The following is a 21,238-nucleotide window of genomic DNA, read 5'->3' as shown; positions in this document are numbered from 1 at the left end:
ATATTCCCAAGAAAAGTAACACATCCCCCTGTTCCCAGTTATTTATATCAATAATATTCAGCAAGTTCCATTGCAACTTTTGATTCTTCAAAGCCCTATAATTTTGGAATTGGAATGTCATATTCTACTAGACTGTAGTTAGTATTTGAGAAGTTCTTTTATGCCTCTTTTTAAAAATAGAATTTATTTTTTAGAGCAGTTTTACGTTCACAGCAAAGTTGAGCAGAAGGTACAGAGATTTCCTACATACCCACTGCCCCTTGTTTTTCTTCTTGTCAAATTGTAGATCCAAACTATGGGAGGAGGGGTGTCCTTCCCCTCCCCTATCTCCAGTCCAAGACTAAAACACTCAAGTTCCCAAACTTTTTTTTAATAAATTTATTTATTTTATTATTTTATTTAATTTATTTATTGTTTCTGCCTGCGTTGGGTCTTTGTTGCTGCGTGTGGGCTTTCTCTAGTTGCAGCAAGCAGGGGCTACTCTTCCTTGTGGTGCGCAGGCTCCTCATTGCGGTGCTTCTCTCGTTGCGGAGCACGGGCTCTAGGCGCACGGGCTTCAGTAGCTGTGGCACGTGGGCTCAGTAGTTGTGGCTCGCGGGCTTTAGAGCACAGGCTCAGTAGTTGTGGCCCATGGGCTTAGTTGCTCTGCAGCATGCGGGATCTTCCCGGACCAGCGATCAAACCCGTGTCCCCTGCATTGGCAGGCGATTCTCAACCACTGCACCACCAGGGAAGCCCCAAGTTCCCAAACTTTTATGTACTTGGCAACACCTGGAGCAGCTTCTGGAGTAGGACTGTGGAAACCTTCAACAAGGGGCACCTGCTCCTGGGAAACTGGATATGCGGCTACAGTGATGAGAAGGGTAGATCAAGGAAAAGAGCTGCTGGGGATGTCTGTGAGCCTGTGCCCTCTCCCAGGGCACTCATCCTATGGGTACCCATCCACTGATACTTGGTGAGAGGTCTAAGAACACAGTGGTAGCTGTTCTCATTGTACCAAAAGCATCAAGATACTTTTATGTCTTAGATACTGTCTTCCCATGCACTGAAGGGAGGGGTGGTAGGAATGAGAGTAGAACCGAAAGAATGGGAAACTCAAAGGATGACTGAGATCCAAGAATAAAGAAGTGGGTTTTTAAAGAAAAGAATTTTTTTTTTCCTGGACTTTCCTTAAAAGTCCTCTTTTAAGTCAGGAGATGTTTTCTTATTTATATGGACTCCAAATAAGATAAACATACCTTTTTAAAAGGTTGATTTTTTAAAGTGTCTTATTATGAAATTCCAAAAAATATATTAAGGTAGGGAGGCTAGTATAATGAGCCCCCACTTTTCCCATTGTTCAGCTTCAGCAATCAGCAGCCCACTGCTATACCTCTCTCATAGCCCCCTCCTCAAACTGCATTATTCTGAAGCAAATTCCAGTCATTTTATCATTTTAAACAGGAATATTTCAGTACATACCTCTAAAGACCAAAAAGACTAAAAGGAAGACTTCTGATGATTACAAAGCTTAATCTTGTTTGTTCCTCATTCTTCCTCTGTCACTGGACTTTGAACTACGAAACCTGAGTTCTAGACCTGGTTTTGCCACTCACCAGCTGTGGGACCAGCTGCAAGTCCTGTAACCTTTCTGGACTTCTTCTTTTCCCACCTGAGTGGGTGAGGTAGATGATTTCTAAGGTCTCTTCCAGTTCTAGAAATAAAAAAATCATTGGAAAATTCATTCTTTTAGCCTCCAGAGACATGATATAGATTTGGTACAGGATCTATTTCCTGTTTGTTTGGGGTTTTTTTGTGCAATGCCCAGTTCAGAGTTAAGACCTTCTCAGTGAGCAGCCAAGAAAGCCTCAGAGGCTGCTGAGTGGCAGAATCTTTAACTGGGAGCTTTAAAAAAGAACTGAGCCTTGGAGCCATCCCTTGGAGTAGTTTTGTGCTGCCCTCAGTATCTCCTCTGACAACCTCAATTTGTCTTAAAAACTGTTCTGCTGACTCGTGATTCTGGGAAGGTTCAAGTGCTCCAAACAGATCCCCCGTTTCCAAAGGCCACCCTGAGACCAATAGCAGGTGAAAGGCAACGTTTACATTGCTTTGGGGCAGGGGGGTAGTTACACTTTTAGGCAACAAGGAACTGATTTCTGTCCTGTTCCAGGATGACCGTTAAGGCTTAAGGATACCCATTTTACAGGCAAATCAACCGAGTGTGAAGTAAAGTAGGTGCATTTAAGGTTGCCTGGTGAATGAAGGACTAAGTCTAGAATGGAATTTGTCTTTTAAAAATACTGAAAACTTGTTGTAGAGAGGCTGAGGTTTAGGGATACATCCTGATCCTCCACAGTTTGAAGAGGACTAGGGAAATGAAGCTGGAGGAAGACTGTTTGGAAAAAGAAACTTGGTTGTCAGTGTAGCGGAAGCAGAGTAAATGCTTATGAATGTTGCAAATGTTTTTTAAAAAATCACCACGACCAGAGAATTAAAAAAATAAAGTACTCAAATGGGAAGAGCCTCCAAAATTACCATTTTAAAGCACAAACTCTAATCAGATCTGAGACGTTGCAGCAGCCTTGTTGAAGCTATTGACAGGGATTATTGTTTTGGTGCCAGGGTTTTAAATTGGGGGATAGGATTAAAAGGGACCAAAGATGAGGGTTGTTATTTCAAGCTGAAACCAATATTCCATGGTGGGGAACTCACTGGGTTTGTGAGTTTGGGAGTTGGTTACTGCACTTGGAGGAGTCCCCGGACACACGTCCAGCTGGTTCTGAGGAGGGTCAAAATGTGCATTCTTTGTAGCCTTTGTGGACTTGTACCACAGCTACTCAGCGATTAGATCCTGAGGCCCGTCCTTAGCAGGAAATGGTAAAGGAATCGGCAGGAAGGCTAGAACAAGGGAAGGGAAACTCCTCCCTCCTGTCAAAGGAGAGGCCAGAGTGAGGATGAAAATGGAAAGTGGGCATTGTAGGGTTAGACGTGTTGAAATGGAGAGAGGTTGAATCTTGACTGGAAGTAAGGGAAAAGTACATGCCCCAAGGACAAGGGCGTGTGATAAACTGTGTTTATTATGTGACTTTAATAAGGAGCCTCTACCTCGTGTTCCTCGGGCCTCAGTCAGCACACAATCCCCAGGACATGGGGAAAATGCTGTTCCTTTACTTTGTTGTTTTGTATTTTCTGAGGTCGAGCAGCCCACTGACAGGACAACCTCCCCTTGTTTTTGATTTCCGGCTTATTCAAGGCCAGAAGACCAAAAGTCAAGTTGAAAAGTTTTACCAGGAGAAAAACATGAAAGTATTTCTTATGAAATCATAAGAAATACTTGGTGTGAAGGAGCAGAGGACTGCAAAATCATTTTTCTGTTTTACCCAGTTCTTTGTAACCAAAAATCCTCACTAGATTCTTGAGGCAGAGGGAAAGCTGGTGAGCCAGTGGGAGAAACTGAGTCCAATTAGAAGAAACTGCTCATTTGAAATCTGACAACACTTTCTTGTAGATTAAAACTCAGTTTTGAAGTTTCACTTCTTGAGCTTGGCTCAGCGAGTTATGCTACTCCTGATGAAAAAGAAAATTAAGAATATTTTATGTTGAAGGGCATCAGTGATGAAAAGGCAGCATGGCAGCATCTAGCTCCCTTATCTCATCAACTGTGCAGCGGGCTCTTAATGTTAGCAATCTCGTGTTTAGATTGTTACCTGAAGAAAGAAAAAACAAAGTGTCCTGAATGCTGATTCTACTCAGCAAGTGGCAAACAACAAAACTTTTGAAAAAGCAGACCTGGGGAGAGTCCACTGCAGTTTCATAATGGGTATGAATAGTTATTTTTCTGCCTTTTTTTTTTTTCCTAAATCTTTCTGGGGTTTGATGTGGATTTCTTTCTATTTGTTCAGGAAACTGTGACGTGTGTTCTGGGCAGGGTTTGAGGTTTTGGAACCTTTTCTAAAAGGGACAGAGAGCACCCTGCTACACTTCCCTGTCGTGAGGTTGGCGTGCAGACGGTGGAGCTGAAGCAAGTTGGTCATCATGCAGGTGCTCCTCCAGTGCAGTAGGCTTGTCCTGGCTCTCGCCTTCATCCTGATTTTGGGTTCTTCAGTTCAAGGTAAGACCCAGGAATCTTGTCCCCCTATAATCTTCCTTGTAAGTCCTGGGGTCCACACAAATGTTTATATTTGCTTTAAGGTATGGAATGTATTATACTGTGGGAAAGGAGGCCAAAAAAAGAAAAAAAAAAAAAAAAAGGATTTGGGGTAGCTGAACTCCTTGGTGTGAGATTGGTTAAGTTTGGTACCAAAAAAAGTTAAACTCTGAGGGAGGTGTGGCCTTATAAGTTCTTAAAATGATTGAAATGTACTATTTTATTGTCAGATGAAAATTGTTTATAAATTTTTCAACGCTTAAGAAAGGAATATAGAAAATGACCTACCCCTAAGTGTCTACATCAATCCCAAGTTTTAACATAATATGGTAGTGTCATAATTATTGTGACACTGGGAAATACTATTTTTAAAATCAGAGTAAATTTGCGTGTATTTTTTCTCCTTTTTAAAACTTGGTTCTTAGTGAAAATTCAATTATGTTTAGACATAGTTAATGAAAACCATCTCAGATTTTAAAGAGAGGCCAAAGAATTTTAGTAATTGTTTTGTTGCTCAGAGAAACATCACATTGGGAAATTTCTTATTAGGTCTATCATTTAGGGTTGTTTAGTCAGAATGAAACAACTTAAAACCTTTAATGACTAAGAAAATGAAAACAATCAGTTTGTAGGAAAAATACAATTTCTTCTCCTTTGGTAAATAAGCGATCATGTCTGAATAAGGCAGAAAGTCATGGCCTGATAAGTAGATGGGAGAATTTATAGTAGAAAAACTAGAGTTCCTCCAAACGGTAAAGGAAATATTGAGTCATGGTGATTGCACATATCCTGGATTTGTTTCTTCGAAGTTACTTCTAGTTGTCTTGTTTTTACTTCTGGTGGAAATGAAATTGTACACATGATCTCAGATACATTCATTATGTATTGGAAATTTATAAAATCACTTTCTTCTTGTTATGCAATTATTGAAGAAAAAAACAGCAAATAATGTTGCTGAAATTTTCCATTCGTCTATTTATTTTTTAAGGTATAAAACATTGTTGAATGTAAGGAACAGGCTTTACTTGGATCTTTTAGGGAAAACCTTCAGCTTGATGAAATAATTCCCTCATGTGCTCTGACAAGATCCAAGCACTCAGGTCCATGTTTGTAGCACAGACTTGAGTGACCTGTTGGTGCTGGGTCTACCCTGACCAGAGCTCTGTGAGTCTTTACATCTTCAAAATTTCCCAGAAATGTCACATTCCCCACTAAGGTTCTATAGGGAAAACTAAAATGAAAACAAAGGCATTCTTTATGTAATAGGTATTCTTCAGAATGTAGTGAAGAAACTATTATAACATTTTATAAAGTACTAGTATTTATGTCATCACCAGGTAGGTTTAGCTCTTTGTTGGGAAAGGAACTAAAAAAGAGAGAATGAATGGACTGAAAAACTAGGGAGTTTCCAAAGGAGAAGTGCAGTTGGTATTGGAATCAAGGGTTAGTGTTCACATCTGAATAAGAAGGGAAATAGATGTCCACCCACAGCTGCGTGTGTGAGTGACATCAGCTCAAGGCTGCAGAGAGGTCACTATTTCATCATACTTCTATGTGATGCCAGATATGATTCTGTAGCATTCTTTCCCCACTTAAAAAAAATTTTTTTCTTAACCCATTGATTTGACTGAACTGATCAACTGCACTAGGCTTTTGGCTTGTTTTTACTGAAACAAAACATCTTAGGTTATTGTATTAGTTTGCTAAGGCTGCCATAACAAAGTACCACAGACTGGGTGGCTTAAACAACAGGAATTTATTTCCTCACAGTTCTGGAGGCTAGAAGTTCAAGATCAAGGTGTCAGCAGGGTTAGTTTCATTCTGAAGCTTCTCTCCTCAGCGTGTAGATGGCCGTCTTGTCTCTGTCTTTACATGGTTCTTTGTGTGTGTCTATGTCCCCATCTCCTCTTCTTGTAAGGAAACCAGTCATACTGGATTAGGGCTCATCTGCATGACCTCATTATGTCTTAATTATCTCTTTCAAGGCCCTGTCTCCAAATACAGTCCCATTCTGAGGTACTGGGGGTTAGAACTTCAACACATTGAATTGGAGGGACACAATTCAGCCCATGTCAGTGACTATAAGTGAAGCTGAAGTAAAGACATGCTGTAAAAGTATGTCTACCAAGTGCAAAGAGATGGAAGTTTGGCAATGTGTGGGAGACCCTGGAGAGGACAGATGGCTAATCAATTTAATGTAGAGCTCCAGGGGATTATTGATGGGGCCTTACTCATCAATTGATGAGGTGACTCTTACTCTTTTATTGCCTCTCTTTCTAAAAGATGCCCATAAAGAGGGAAAATGGAAAATCCATGAGCAGGTGTGGCCAAGGGGGTCATTGCCAGACTATGTTTCCACTCTACACTGCCTCTGAGATCACGATAATGATATTGATTCCACCTATGTGCGCTGCTGTTTGATTGTAAAGTGATTCACATCCATTCTCGGGTAAAGGATCATCACATTCCCTAGGAGGAGGAATTAACACCAATTTATAGAGGGGAAAATTGGATCTTACATTCATCATTTCATTTGCTCTTTACATCAACCTCTTGCAAAAAATTTATGAGATTTGCCCAAGGCCCATTACAACTAATTAATGGCAGAGCTAGTCATCTGATTTCAAGTTCAGAGTTAACTTTCTACTGCAATTTAGCTGTATTCTAGGTGGATTAGAGATTTTCTTTATTTAAAACAACCTTGCTTTGACTCTAGCCCTTGCTACAAAAACCACTGAGTTGAAGGACAGAGAAGGAGAAATTGAAAGTAAACTTGGAACTTTTTATAGCTTGTCAAACCATACAAGGGTGGGGGAACTTTATTCATCTTGTGGAATTGATTGGCCTGTAGGAAGCAGCTCCAGCTTAGATGGTGACTTCTGTTTGAATGCCACCAAACAATGAATGAGATGGTCTCCCTCCCCCCCTCCCCACAACATGGCAGTTTCCGCTTAAATTTTTCTAGCACACTTGTAGCAAGTCTCCATTAAGAATAGGAAATTAGTAAATTGAGATGATGTTGGAGAAAAATTGATATTACAATACGATATTACTGGGGTAAGTTATTTGCTCTGGTAATGTTTACTTATAGAAAGTATTTGCTAAAGCAAGACTAGTGACTCTGTGTGTATGTGTGAAAGAAATAGGGGCAAAGACAGAGACAGAGAAAGACAAAGACAGACCGAGAAAGGGCGGGGGTAGGCAGTGAGGGAAGTGATTGTAAATAAAAAACATTCTTCTCCCTTGAATCCACCACAAAATTAACCAGGAGATCTAAAAGTGGGGCCTCTTAGGAAGATAATTTTTCTGTCCATGAGCATATTCCCTTTTATTTTTTAAATTACGGTAATCTTAAGATTTCTCTCAAGCAAGACAGAATCAAGATACTCCCACACATCGGGGGCTGGAACTGTTGAATTTTCACATTCTGCCAACACCCTTGAATAAATATGTCAGGAACTTGGTATCTGTAACCGTGTTCTTTATTTTAAAGCAGATTTAAAATCCCCAGTGTGTTGATCATTTTATAATATATAGCAATACAGGACCACTATGTTATGCACCTGAAACTAACATAGTATATTAGGTCAACTATACTTAAAAAAGAAAAACCACCTCGGGACTTCCCTGGTGGTCCAGCGGTTAAGAATCCGCCTTCCAATGCAGAGGAGGTGGGTTCAATCCCTGGTGGGGGAACTAAGATCCCACATGCCGTGGAGCAACTAAGCCCACACACTCTGGAGCCTGCCCACCACAACTAGAGAGAAGCCCGTGTGCCGCAATGAAAGATCCTGTGTGCCGCAGCTAAGTCCCGACACAGCCAAAAATAAAAAAATAAATATTAAGAAAACACCTAATATGATTTTATTTACATGAAACATCCAACTTGCTTAAAAATATAGAGATAAAAAGTAGATTGATTAGTGGTTACTTAGGGATGAGAAGCATGAGATACAGGAGCTGGCTAGCTAAAGGATAGGGGATTTCTCTGTGATGATAAAATTGTTCTAAATTTGTGGTGATAGTTGCACATACCTATGAATATGCTAAAAACCACTGAATTTTACATTTTAGAAGAGTGATTGTGTGCTATGTTACATACATACCAATAAAACTTTTTTTAATTAAAAAAATAAAATCACCAGTCCCAAACTAGATAAACATTCCTGTGGGGGAGGTGGACTTCTATCTTTGATTTCTTTATCAATTTTGGAATAGCTTTACTGAGATAGATTTCATATACCATACAATTCACCCATTTAAAGTGTACATCGATGGTTTTTTAGTATATTCACAGATACGTGCAACCATCACCATAGTCTATTTTAGAACATTTTCGTCACCCAAAAAAAGAAACCCCTCTTTATAAATTTTAAAAGCTGAGATTCTAAACTCTAGAGGGAATTTGTATTTTAGAAGTTTTCTAATTTACCAGAGTTGTGTTTCTTACACCAGTGAAAAGATGAGATCTTTCACTGAGATGCTTCCTCATTAAACTATTAGTTTTACTTTTCTGTTTAACTTCCTATCTATGCAAGCACTTACTTTGTTTGATATTCAGCCATCCACGACAGTAGAGAAGAATGTCTAGACCTGCTCTGTCTGAAATGGTAGCCACGGGCTTCTTGTGGCTACTAAGCACTTGAAATGTGTGAAATGTGGCGAGTCCAAAATGAGGTATTGTGTAAGTGCAAAATACACACCAGATTTGAAATCTTAGGATGAAAAAAAGTGTAAAATATCCATTAATAACTTATATTGATTATGTTGTGACAATATTTGAATATATTTAAGTAAAATATTTTCAAATTAATGTCACCTCTTTTTTACTTTTTAAAATATGGCTGTTGTAACATCCATACGTGTACGGATGGTTTCTCTTGTTTCTATTGGACCGCGCTGGTCTAGACGGCATGGGGTGTGAAGACATTGCCCTCTGCTGGAGCAGATGTTGAATTTTTACCTGACTCACAATGATGACGCTTCTAAGTAACAATTCAGTAGATGCCAAGCTTAAGCTTCTTCAGGAAAGAATCAGAGGAGAAGGAGCTAAAATGTATTAAATACCTACCATGTGCAAAGGCTTGTGCTAGATGTTTCAGATACTTTTATCTTGTTTAAACAGGAACTCTTTGGGATTCTATTATGGGATACTGTGGTGGAACAGAAGTTTAAATTTGGTCTCTCTACAAGCTGTTCACTATCAGAGATAGGTCAATAGGTCATTCTCATTCTCCTCCTCAGCAGAGAAACTAGCATTTAAAGAACTCTGACGGGACTTTCCTGGTGGTCCACCGGTTAAGACTCCGTGCTCCCAATGCAGGGGGCCCGGGATCGATCCCTGGTTGGGGAACTAGATCTCCTATGCCTGTGTCAACTAAGAGTTCACATGCCGCAACTAAGAAGTCCGCATGCTGCAACAAAGATCCCGCATGGCACAATGAAGATCCTGCGTGCTGCAACCAAGACCCAGTGCAGCCAAAATAAATAAACAAATAAATGTTAAAAAAGAAAAGAAAAGAAAAGGGAGAGATTAATTTAAATAAATAAAGAGCTCTGGGCTTCCCTGGTGGCGCAGTGGTTGAGAGTCCGCCTGCCGATGCAGGGGACGAGGGTTCGTGCCCCGGTCCGGGAAGATCCCACATGCCGCAGAGCAGCTGGGCCTGTGAGCCATGGCCGCTGAGCCTGTGCGTCCGGAGCCTGTGCTCCGCAATGGGAGAGGCCACAACAGTGAGAGGCCCACGTACCGCAAAAAAAAAAAAAAAAAAAGAGCTCTGACCATGGTGCTAGGTACTATTCTACGAGCCTAATATTTATATCTCATTATTAGAGCTACTACTGTCCCCATTTTATGGATGAAGAAATTGAGGTACAGGGAGGTTAAGGTTACACAGCTAGTAAGGGGGAGACATTGTGATGTCAACTTGACATCACAAGTTGATGTCAAGCCTTACCTCCAGCCTCCAAGCAGTGACAAAGCTAACCCATTCTGGATGAGTAGCGTCCCAGACCAGAAACTGTAAGCTATATTCAGGAACTATGGGGAAGATTGTGATAGAATAGTAGTTCTAAAAGAAAGGATGAATGAAAGTAAGACAGACAGAAAGAAAGAAGGAAAACAATGGGAGAACATTTACTTTCTACATTAGAGTCTTTGTTTTGTTTATATTTTTAAAAGAATATTGTTTATTACAGCAATTTAGAAAACAAAGTGAGAAAAAAATCACCAGAGTCTACCACTATAGTTATTTCTGTGTATTTCCTCCCATTCCTCACACCCCCCGATATCTATTTATGTAGTTGCATTAACAACTGTTATGCATAGAGTGGTATTCTGCTTTTTAAAAAATATTTATTTATTTATTTTTGGCTGTATCAGGTTTTAGTTGCAGCACACAGGATCTTTCGTGTGGCACCGGACTCCTCTCTAGTGGTGGCGCAAAGGCTCCAGCACATGCAGGCTCAGTAGTTGTGGCGCAAGGGCTCTCTAGTTATGGCTTGTGGGCTCATAGTTGCGGCACACGGGCTTAGTTGCCCTGCAGCTCATGGGATCTTAGTTCCCTGACCAGGGATAGAACTTGAGTCCTCTGCATTGGAAGTCCCCTGGACCACGAGGGAAGTCCCCTCTGGACCATGAGGGAAGTCCCCTCTGCTTTTTTTAAACTAATTTTTGAACATAGATTTTCCTATGATGCTATATAGTCTTTTCCATAACTACTGCTTTTTTCCCATTTGTTTAATAGTCTCTCATATGAATGCCTCATAATTAATCTGAGTATTTTCTCTTGTTTTGATTATTTAGTTATTTCCTGTTTCCCTATTTTAAATAATACTAAGGTGAACAGCATCATGAATTCTTTATATATTTTCTCTCTCTTTCTCTCCATATATATGTATATAATGTATATCTTAATGATGTTATTAATAACTTAGCAATGCTGTATTTATAAAATTAATCAGAAATATTAGCTAGGACAAAGTTGAGTGTAAACAGACATAATAGAGTTTCATGAGGAAAGAGGACATTTTGCAAAAGTTCTGTGGTTCTGCAATCTTTTAAGAACAAAGTCCTTGGCCACCCCATTAAGATGTAAAGTGAATTTGACCTCAGTAGAGGCTTCACTTTTCAACCTCTGATAGTTGAGAATAGGACACAACTTGTGCATACTCTCCTAGAAATACAGATACCCAGAGGGAAAAAAAGCAAAACTCCAGGACTTATGGTCTTTGGGAGGGCTGGGTAATGAGATTAGGAGTAAATTTTTTTGTATGTTGGTTTGCTACATTTTTCAAAATTTTCTATAATGAACATACATTCCTTTTCTAAGATAAATTTTATTAAAAATTGCAACAAAAGCAGTCTAGATGTAAGGAATATCTAAATAAACTCTCCATTTCTAGGAGAGAGTACTATAAAAGGTAGAGAGCCCTCTAGAACCTGATTTAAAGTCAGGAAACCATTGACAAGTTGCTGTATGTATCCATTTACATAAAATTCTAGAAAATGCAAACTAATTTATAATGACAGTAAGTAGATTGATGGTTGAGGGGGGCTGGGGGGAGTCAGGAGGAGGGAGGGAGAAGAGCAGGATCACAAAGGGGCACAAGGAAACTCTGGGGGATGTTGAATATGTTCATACCCTTGATTGTGGTGATGGTTCCATTGTGTATCCATTTGTCGAAACAAATTGTGCACTTTAAATATGCACAGCTTATTGAATGTCAAGTCCACCTTAAGAAAGCTGTCAAAAAATAAAAATAATTTTGAATAGATAATACATACGTATGGCTCAAAAATCTAATGATTCAAAAGGATATGCAGTGAAAAGTCAATGCTCTTCCTTCCACTGTCTTCCAGCCACCAATTCCCTCCACAAAGATGATCAGTTTGCTGTGTATCTTTTCAGAGATGTTCTGTGCATATAAGCATATATGTAAATATAGTGTGAAAAAACACAAACACACACAAATGGTAACAAACAATTCATAGTGTTCTTTACTTTTTTAAACTTAATAATATACCTTGGAGGGAATTCCCTGGCGGTCCAGTAGTTAGGACTCCAGGCTTTCACTGCCGAGGGATTTTTGAAATCTCTGACTAGATGTGAGGGCAAAGAAAGAGGCCAAGTTTTTAACCTACTTTTCATTCCCAAGAATACCCAAGAATTTCTTTTCAATACCCAAGAATGGCCCTAAAGAACTAGGGCTCTGTAGTATCTCGGGTACCAATTGGTACATGCCTTAACCTTTCTGAGCATGATTCGACTCATCTCTACCAGAACAGGCAGGATTCAGGGTCAGATACAGGTTTGAATCCTGGGTCCTTTACTTAGTACCTGTGCAGCCTCAGTTTTCCTTTGTATAAAATGGAAATAATAGTACAAAGATAATGATAGTTAATATTTTCAAGTGTTTACTGTGTACCTGGCACTATGTTAAGATCTTTACATGCGTTTTCTCATTTAATTTTTGTGACCAGCTTATGAAAGAGAGACACTCTTAGTACCTCAGTTTTCTGGTGGGGGCTTGGGGAAGTTAAGGTTTCACAGCTCACCAGTAGCAGAGCTGAGACTTCACTCCAGGCAGCTAATTGCCAAAGCCTGTTCTAACCTTAAACTCTAGGCTACTTTAGAGGGGTGTTGTGAGAAGGACAAATGGTGTGCATAAAGGGCTAGCAAATAGTCGGTGCTCCTGTGATATTAATGATCATAAAACCTGTCCACACCTTACCTACCAAATTTAGAATCTATTTAATTAAAAATTTCTTAGGGACAGAGTGATTAGAAGCTGTGTAAGAGACATTTATTGACCACGTGGGTTCCATGTTCGGGCAGGTTCTCCTGTGCGGAAAGCCAGATACCAGTGGGTACGCTGCAATCCTGACAGCAATTCTGCAAACTGCATTGATGAAAAGGGACCAGAGTTCGATCTACTTCCAGGTGAATACAACAGAATCCTACCTCCAAGGACTGACCCTTTTTCGTAAGTGGACTTTCTTGATTTTACTTTCACCATCCGCTGCTGAGATCCTGGCATGGAGGTGGGAGGGTTGCCAAGAGTGTTTTTCTTCAGGCTCTTGCTTCCATGGTTAGGTTCCATGGTTAGGTTTTCACTGCACAGTACAGGGTAAAACTGTACTGTCTTTACTGGTATATGAGATGCACAAGAATACATGATTCACCTACCTTTTTAAGAATTTTATTTATTTTTTAAAATTTATTTATTTTTGGCTGAGTTGGGTCTTTGTTGCTGCGCGCGGGCTTTCTCTAGTTGCTGAGAGCAGGGGCTACTCTTCGTTGCGGTGCACGGGCTTCTCATTGTGGTGGTTTCTTTTGTTGCGGAGCATGGGCTCTAGGCATGCGGGCTGAGTAGTTGCGGAGTGCGGGCTTAGCTGCTCTGCGGCATGTGGGATCTTTCCAGACCAGAGATAGAACCTGTGTCTCCTGCACTGGCAGGCAGATTCTTAACCACTGCGCCACCAGGGAGGTCCCTATTCACCTACACTTTTGCAAGGTCTTTTTCTTGTGGCAGAAACAAAAATTGAATACTTTTCACCAATAGGTATTGAAAATGATTGAACATTATTTTATTAATGTAAATAGAGCACATTGTATATTTATATTAAAATCCAATAGGAGTCTATCACCTGAATGGATAAACAAAATGTGGTACATCCCTTAAGTAGAATATTATTTGGCCATAAGAAAGAAGGAGTTATTGATAAATGCTACAACATGGATGAATCCTGAAAACATTATGCAAAGTGAAGGAAACCAGACACAAAAAGCCACATATTGTATGATTCCATTTATGTGAAATGTCCAGAATAGGCAAATCCATAGAGACAGAAATAGAGTAGTGGTTGCCAGGGGCTGTGAGGGAGGGAGGAATAAAGAGTGACTGCTATTAGGTGCAAGATTTTTGAGGGGTGACAAAAATGTTCCGTTTAGATGGTAGTGATAAAAAAAAAAAAGAAGAAATTAGGGAAAGGAAGAATAAGTGACCACGACTCATAAAAAAGAAAGTCAAAACTCTTCTTTTTTTTAAATTAAATTAAATTAATTTACGTTTTATACAGCAGGTTCTTATTATCTATTTTATACATATTAGTGTATAAATGTCAACCGCAATCTCCCAATTCATCCCCCACCCCACTTCCTCCCTTGGTGTCCATACATCCAAAACTCTTCTTGATCAAATAAAACCTGCCTTATACTTGCAAAAAAGATCCAATAGGAATTCATAAGTAACAAAAATTGAATTGTATTAAAACCCATTATTTCAATGAATATCAAAATTATATGTAGCAAAGATACATTATGAAAAGAATTATCATAAAAGTTTTACTCTTCAGGCTTAAATAGAAAATCACTCCCCTGAAAGCCACGTAAATCATCATGCCCAAACCACGTAAGTCTATCATCACTTTGGGGATCCTGGTAACCCCCTTCATCACTGAAATTATATCACCACCATCCTCAAAATGCAACTCTGCAACCCTTCGCTTTTAGGTCCACGGCATAAAGCTTGAACGTGATATTACAGCATCCTCCATTATTTTAAGAAACGGATTTCAACAGTGATTCATTTAAATCTAAGATATTAGAGGAACAACGCAAGTCCTCCAAAACAAATATTTACACTATTTCTTCCCTCCTCAAATCTGTATGATCTTCCACACTCTTTGACATAAATTGTAGCAATAATTTTTTGGATCCGTGTCCTAAGGCAAAGGAAACAAAAGCAAAAATAAACAAATGGGACCTAATTAAACTTAAAGGCTTTTGCACAGCAAGGGAAACCATCGACAAACAAAAGGACAACCTACTGAATGGGAGAAAATATTTGCAAGTGATATGACTAATAAGGGGTTAATATCTAAAGTATATAAACAGCTCATACAACTCAACATCAAAAAAACAAACATCCCGATTAAAAACTGGGCAGAAGATCTGAATAGACATTTTTCCAAAGAACACATCCAGTTAGACAACAGGCACATGAAAAGATGCTCAACATCGCTAATCACCAGAGAAATGCAAATTAAAACCACAATGAATATCACCTCCCACCTGTCAGAATGGCTGTCATCAAAAAGATCACAAATAATAAATTGCTGGCGAGGATGTAGAGAAAAGGGGACTCTTGTACCTTGTTAATGGGAATGTATATTGGTGCAACCACTGTACAAAACAGTGTGGAGGTTCCTCAGAAAACTAAAAATAGAGTTACCATATGATCCTGCAACTGTACTCCTGGGTATATATCCAAAGAAAATGAAAACACTAATTTGAAAAGATATATGTACCCCAATGTTCATAGCAGCATTATTTATAATAGCCAAGATATGGAAGCAATCTAAGTGTCCATCAGTAGATGAATGGATAAAGAAGATGTGATACACACACACACACACACTGGAATACTACTCAGCCATAAAAAAGAACGAAATTTTGCCATTTGCAGCAACACGGATGGACTTGGAGGGTATTATGCTTAGTGAAATAAGTCAGACAGAGAAGACAAATACTGTATGATATCACTTATACGTGGAATCTAAAAAATAAAACAAACTTGTGAATATAACAAAAAAGAAACAGACACACAGATATAGAGAACAAACCAGTGGTTACCAGTGGGGAGAAGGAAGGGGGAGGGGCAAGCTAGGGGCAGGGGATTAAGAGGTACAAACTACTGTGAATAAAATAAATAATCGGGCTTTCCTGGTGGCTCAGTGGTTCAGAATCCGCCTGCCAATGCAGGGGACGCGGGTTCAAGCCCTGGTCCGGGAAGATCCCACATGCTGCAGAGCAACTAAGCCCATGTGCCACAACTACTGAGCCTGTGCACCTAGAGCCCGTGCTCTGCAACAAGAGAAGCCACCGCAATGAGAAGCCCGCGCACCGCAACGAAGAGTAGCCGCGGCTTGCGCCAACTACAGAAAGTCCGCGCACAGCAAGGAAGACCCATCGCAGCCAAAAATAAATAAATAAAAATAAATAAATAATCTACATGGATGTATTGTACAACACAGGGAATATAGCCAATATTTTATAATAACTATAAATGGAATATAACCTTTAAAATTGTGAATCACTGTTGTACACCTGAAATGTATATAATATTGTAAATCAACTCTACCTCAACTAAAAATAATAAATAAAAAAAAATCTCTAGGATCTTCTCTTTCCTCAGCCAGCAACTTTCCTTCTTGCTCTGACACTCCTGTTAATATGGATGCACAGCCCCTGCTTCTGTGACGGTCTTGGACACTCTTGCTCTCAGATCCATTTCTTCTCCTTCCATCTCCCTGCTCTCCGTTGGGTGAGGGTGGTAAGGGCTGATCCCTATGGTCTGCATTTCTCAGGCTCCCAGATCTGTGGCTGAGTTTGGCCAGTGGGATGCCTGAAAGGGAGACTGGTCAGCGTGGGCGGCAAGAAGAGACAAGGATGTTTCTTCTCATTCCTGCCTTGGGTGGCACCTTTGGCAGGGCTGTGTCTCATCCATGGCTTCAGCTTCCACCAGATGCTCTTGGTCCCTGGGCTCAGGTAGTACCACCTCCTCCACTGTCCCTCTAGCCCAGGGAGGGAAATATTTTCTTGCTGTTCCTCATCTCTGGGTTTCCTTATTATTCCCTATTTGGCTTTGCTTCTCTTCCATCTCATGTGTTAGCAATTCCCTGTCTTAAATATTTAGGTAAGTTTCTTGACTGTACTATGACTGTGGCAGCTTCTAAGGCCACCCCTCCTTGTGCTGGGCATCCTATCCCCATGCACCTTCTCCAGGACTTTAATTCTGCAGTTAACCCTCTGAACCCAGCATCTTCTTCTCATCAGTATGCAGACATTCTCTAGTATCTCCTACATTTAGGTAAAATCCCCTCTTTGACTCTGCATCCTTTCCAGCTGTTGCCCCATTCTCTGCTCCTCTTCATAGTAACACTTCCTGATAGGGTTGCTGATGCTTACTATCTCCTCAACCCCTTCTGGTTCTACCTTCACCCAGAGAGCTTGGTAGAAGCACTTACTTTTTTTTTGCGGTACGCGGGCCTCTCACTGCTGTGGCCTCTCCCGTTGCGGAGCACAGGTTCCGGACGCGCAGGCTCAGAGGCCATGGCTCACGGGCCCAGCTGCTCCGCGGCATGTGGGATCCTCCCGGACCGGGGCACGAACCCGCGACCCCTGCATCGGCAGGCGGACTCTCAACCACTGCGCCACCAGGGAAGCCTACTTTTTTTTTTTTTAATTTAAGTTTGTTTTTTTTTAATTGAACCTGGGCCCTCGGCAGTGAAAGCGTGGAGTCCTAACCACTGGACTGCCAGGGAATTCCCAATTTAAGTTCTTTTTTATTTTCCTCCACACTGGTAAAAGTTCCAAGGGAGCTTAAAGTTTTTTAAACATTTTAACTATTCCTCTTTCCCACTCCCGACTTCTGAATTTACAAAGCAAAGGAGAGCAGGAGTCCCAATTTTTAATGGTTCCCCATCTCCTCATGTTATTTGATCCAAAAACTATATACAAGTTTGTAGCAGTCATAGTTATTGTACATGTTTAGGAGGGAGGGAGGCAAGAAGGGATAGGGAGGTCTTCCCTAGTGGCGCAGTGGTTGAGAGTCCGTCTGCCGATGCAGGGGACATGGGTTCGTGCCCTGGTCCGGGAAGATCCCACATGCCGCGGAGCGGCTGGGCCCGTGAGCCACGGCCGCTGAACCTGCGCGTCCAGAGCCTGTGTTCTGCAACGCGAGAGGCCACAACAGTGAGAGGCCCGCGTACCGCAAAAAAAAAAAAAAGGGATAGGGAGAATGGTGATCCAAAAGAATAAAAACAGCAACCAAATAGGTCACAATTACTTCCTGTTGACACATCTGCTGGTTACTTCTCTATGTTTAGCTAACTTGACTTCTCTCTCTTTTTTTTTTCCTGCGCCACATGCCTTGTGGGATCTTAGTTCCGGGCTAAGGATTGAGCCTGCGCCCTTGGCACTGAAGTGCAGAGTCTTAACCACTGAACCGCCAGGGAATTCCCACTTGACTTGTCAGTTGTTTTCAAAAACAGTTGACCACCCTTCCTCTGAAATACTTTTTTCTCTGGGCTTCCATGGCCCCACCTTGTCTTGGGTTTCCTTCTACTTCCCTGGCTGTTCTTTCTCCTTTGATTAATATTTAATAAGTTGGGGTGGCCCTAGCTCTGTCGTGGGCTGCTTTTGTATCTGCATGCCTTTTTTGGGTGACTTCATCCTGTTCCATGGCTTTAAATACTATGTGTGTGTGTGTGTGTGTGTGTGTGTGAGAGAGAGAGAGAGAGAGAGAGAGAGAGAGAGAGAGAGAGAGAGAGAGAGAGAGAGAGAGAGAGAGAAAGGGAGAGGGAGAGGGAGAGGGAGAGGGAGAGGGAGAGGGAGGGGGAGAAACTACCAAATCTGTTTCCAGCTCTGATTCCTTTTCCTAACCAGCTGACCAACTATCCAGCAGGTCACCCTCTATTACATTATTCCACTTTGTTTCTCTGCATAACATTTAGCCCCACCTAATATTTTCCTGATTTGCTTATTCACTTTTTATTGTCTGTCTCCCCGCCAAAGTTATAAACCTCTGAGCAGGGACCTCATCTGTCAGTCCCCATTCTATCCCAGGCCCTCAGAACAGGGATCAGATATTCAATATTTATCGAATGTAGGCATGAAGGAAACTCTAATCTGTTGTATGGCCTGTGGTTTATTATTTTCATGTAGAAAATGACCCATAGGCTGTGAAACTCAACTTTTGTCTCTGATGCTTTGTTGCCTTATTCTGCCACTGATGGGTGGCATCATTGCTCTGGTCCTTTGGTGCTGAGTGGATTTCAAACTACCCCACTGAACCCAGTTGAATGAATGCACTTATTTGCGGGGAGGAGATTGAATGTTAACATGCTGGCAAATATAATGCTTGACTTGTTGCAAAGAATTTCTTAAGCGTGAGCTTTGTTGAAGCCCTGTGAAGTTATTAGAGATTTTGCAGAATTTTTAAAATAGGAAAAATATATATCTAGTCTAATTTACTTGTGTGTCCTTTCTTCAGTGGGAGAAAGTGTAAAAATGGGATCTTTTCTGTAAAAAATAAATGACCCGTTAAGTATATTCTAAATATAGGATTGCTATGTTAGTGATAAGAAAATTAGCATTTTTATATGCATCTGCAATGAGTAGATGTGAAGCTGATAAAGGCAACGAGTTAGATACAGTAAGTATTGTAAATATGTGGAAAGGTCTGACTTATTTTTTGTTTTAAAACATTAAATAACTGGGAAACTTTTAACTTAAAATTTGAGCAACGGAGTGGCTACATTTACTTTCATATCTTAAAAAATTTATTATGATTATCTTTTCATGTCTCAAACTTTAATGTTTCTTTTCCACTTTTCTGTCATGCTTCAGAATGATGAAATCCAGGAACTTGAATGATGTCTTCCCTCTTTCTGAGGACTTTTCAGGATCAGGCTCTGGAAGTGGCTCTGGAAGTGGCTTCCTACGTGAAATCGAACAGGAATACCAACCACTAGAAGAAAACGATGCTTTTTATTACAACTTTAGGTCTCTGGAGAGAAATTTGCCCTCAGACAACCAGGACTTGGGTCAGAATGGACCAGAAGAGGATTTTACTATATAAAAGAGAGGGTTTCCCAGCTTGACACCAGGCAATGTATTTGTGTACCATGGTTAAATGATTAATTTGAGGACAAAAAGCTTTATAGAAAATTTAAAACATCTGAAAAGGAAGTTTAAGTTTTATTATCTTTTTTTTCTCATGAATTCTTAAAGCCTCCTTTTTCTATCCTAATGTCCTGGAAAATACCTGCATTTGTTTTGTATTGTATTCAACAACATCACTATGAAGTTAACTAGACTCCACATATGTATAAAATTGCTTTAAAGAATAAATTATACTGTTCTTAAAACATTTAGTTTGAGAAACAAATTGACAGGCATTATTTCATATCTAAATCTTCAGGAAGCTGACTCTGATTATGAAATCTAGATATGCCTCTTTTTTTGTGAAAAAACACAGATGAAACATACAGTGAATTGGGTATTTGACATGTTTGGGTTTGACATGTTTTACAGTGTGAAGTTAACTGCTTTAATAGTACCACTGGAGGTGTTTGCAGAGCTAGTGGACAGCGTTTGCTTAGAAGTGTGATTGCTGTCACAATTAGAAACTTAACACCCAGATTAAAGCACAATTGTGCTCTCAATACCTCATACTGCTTTACTTTTTTTCCTGGATATCTATGTATTTTCAAACATTACTCTATTAAAGCAGAAGTATAATCAAAGGGTCAAGCTGTCTGGGCTCTCTTGTTCATGAAGTAATTATTTGTTCAAATGTTTCTAGATTCTCATCAACAAAATATCTGTAAAGTTATTTTACAGTGAGACCAAATTTTGTAACTGGAATCAAATCCTGTTAACTAGCAGATGAAGAAAACAATCATGCTACAGAGAGGGTTACTCTTGTCCAAACAATTCCTCTTCTTTAGGGCTATACTATACTCATCTCTGTTCCCCTTAATTCTGAAAAGCCTGTCAGCATCATTGTCATGGATCCTGTTCTGTACCATGTAGATCCCCTCTTCAGAACTGAGGACTTATTCAAATTAACCTCTGTGGAAGAGAGACACCTTGTTCAAGGGCACACCTCTTCCCATGGCAGCCTGCACCCAATGCCTGGTTGATGTGAGCATATGAGTGCCACACCCCTCCCCTGAACTTGGAACAATTCAGCAGGGCAATCACAGATTCAGAGCTCCCTGAGGAGTCATCTGAGGCTTTGTTGGGACTGTTTTGCAGCTCAGTTTCTTCCTTTACTTAGTCTTGCTTCCTTCCATTCCCCCCTGAGAGAGCTCCCTTAAGAACTTTCTGCACACTAGTTTTCATCTCAGAGTTTGCTCTATGGGGAATCCAACCTGTGAAAGTTGGTGCCAGGATGGGTAGAAAGCAGATGCTAAAATGGGATTTTGGAGCTGGATCACCTACTGTCTGGTTGGCAATGAGGACCCCGTCACTGGCTGTAGATGCAGAACAACCACAAGAGAGCACTGCAATCGTTCAAACTTTCACTGATGATGAACTGGGATGG

General features: G+C 40.4%; 1 protein-coding gene across 1 annotated transcript; it reads left to right on the top strand.

Moving 5' to 3' along the window:
* The first annotated feature begins 3,932 nt into the window (after window positions 1-3,932).
* On the top strand, window positions 3,933-20,435 carry SRGN (serglycin). The gene is made up of 3 exons (XM_067710738.1): window positions 3,933-4,090; window positions 12,961-13,108; window positions 19,537-20,435. Exons 1-3 carry the CDS (start codon window positions 4,015-4,017, stop codon window positions 19,766-19,768), a joined length of 456 nt encoding a protein of 151 aa, XP_067566839.1. The 5' UTR covers window positions 3,933-4,014; the 3' UTR covers window positions 19,769-20,435.
* Window positions 20,436-21,238: the final 803 nt, after the last annotated feature.

This window comes from Pseudorca crassidens, chromosome 16 (assembly GCF_039906515.1).
Source record: "Pseudorca crassidens isolate mPseCra1 chromosome 16, mPseCra1.hap1, whole genome shotgun sequence".
In the NCBI taxonomy this organism is placed as follows: Eukaryota; Metazoa; Chordata; class Mammalia; order Artiodactyla; family Delphinidae; genus Pseudorca; species Pseudorca crassidens.
Note: the sequence above shows the minus strand (reverse complement) of the source record. Positions and strands in the feature narration are given on the sequence as shown.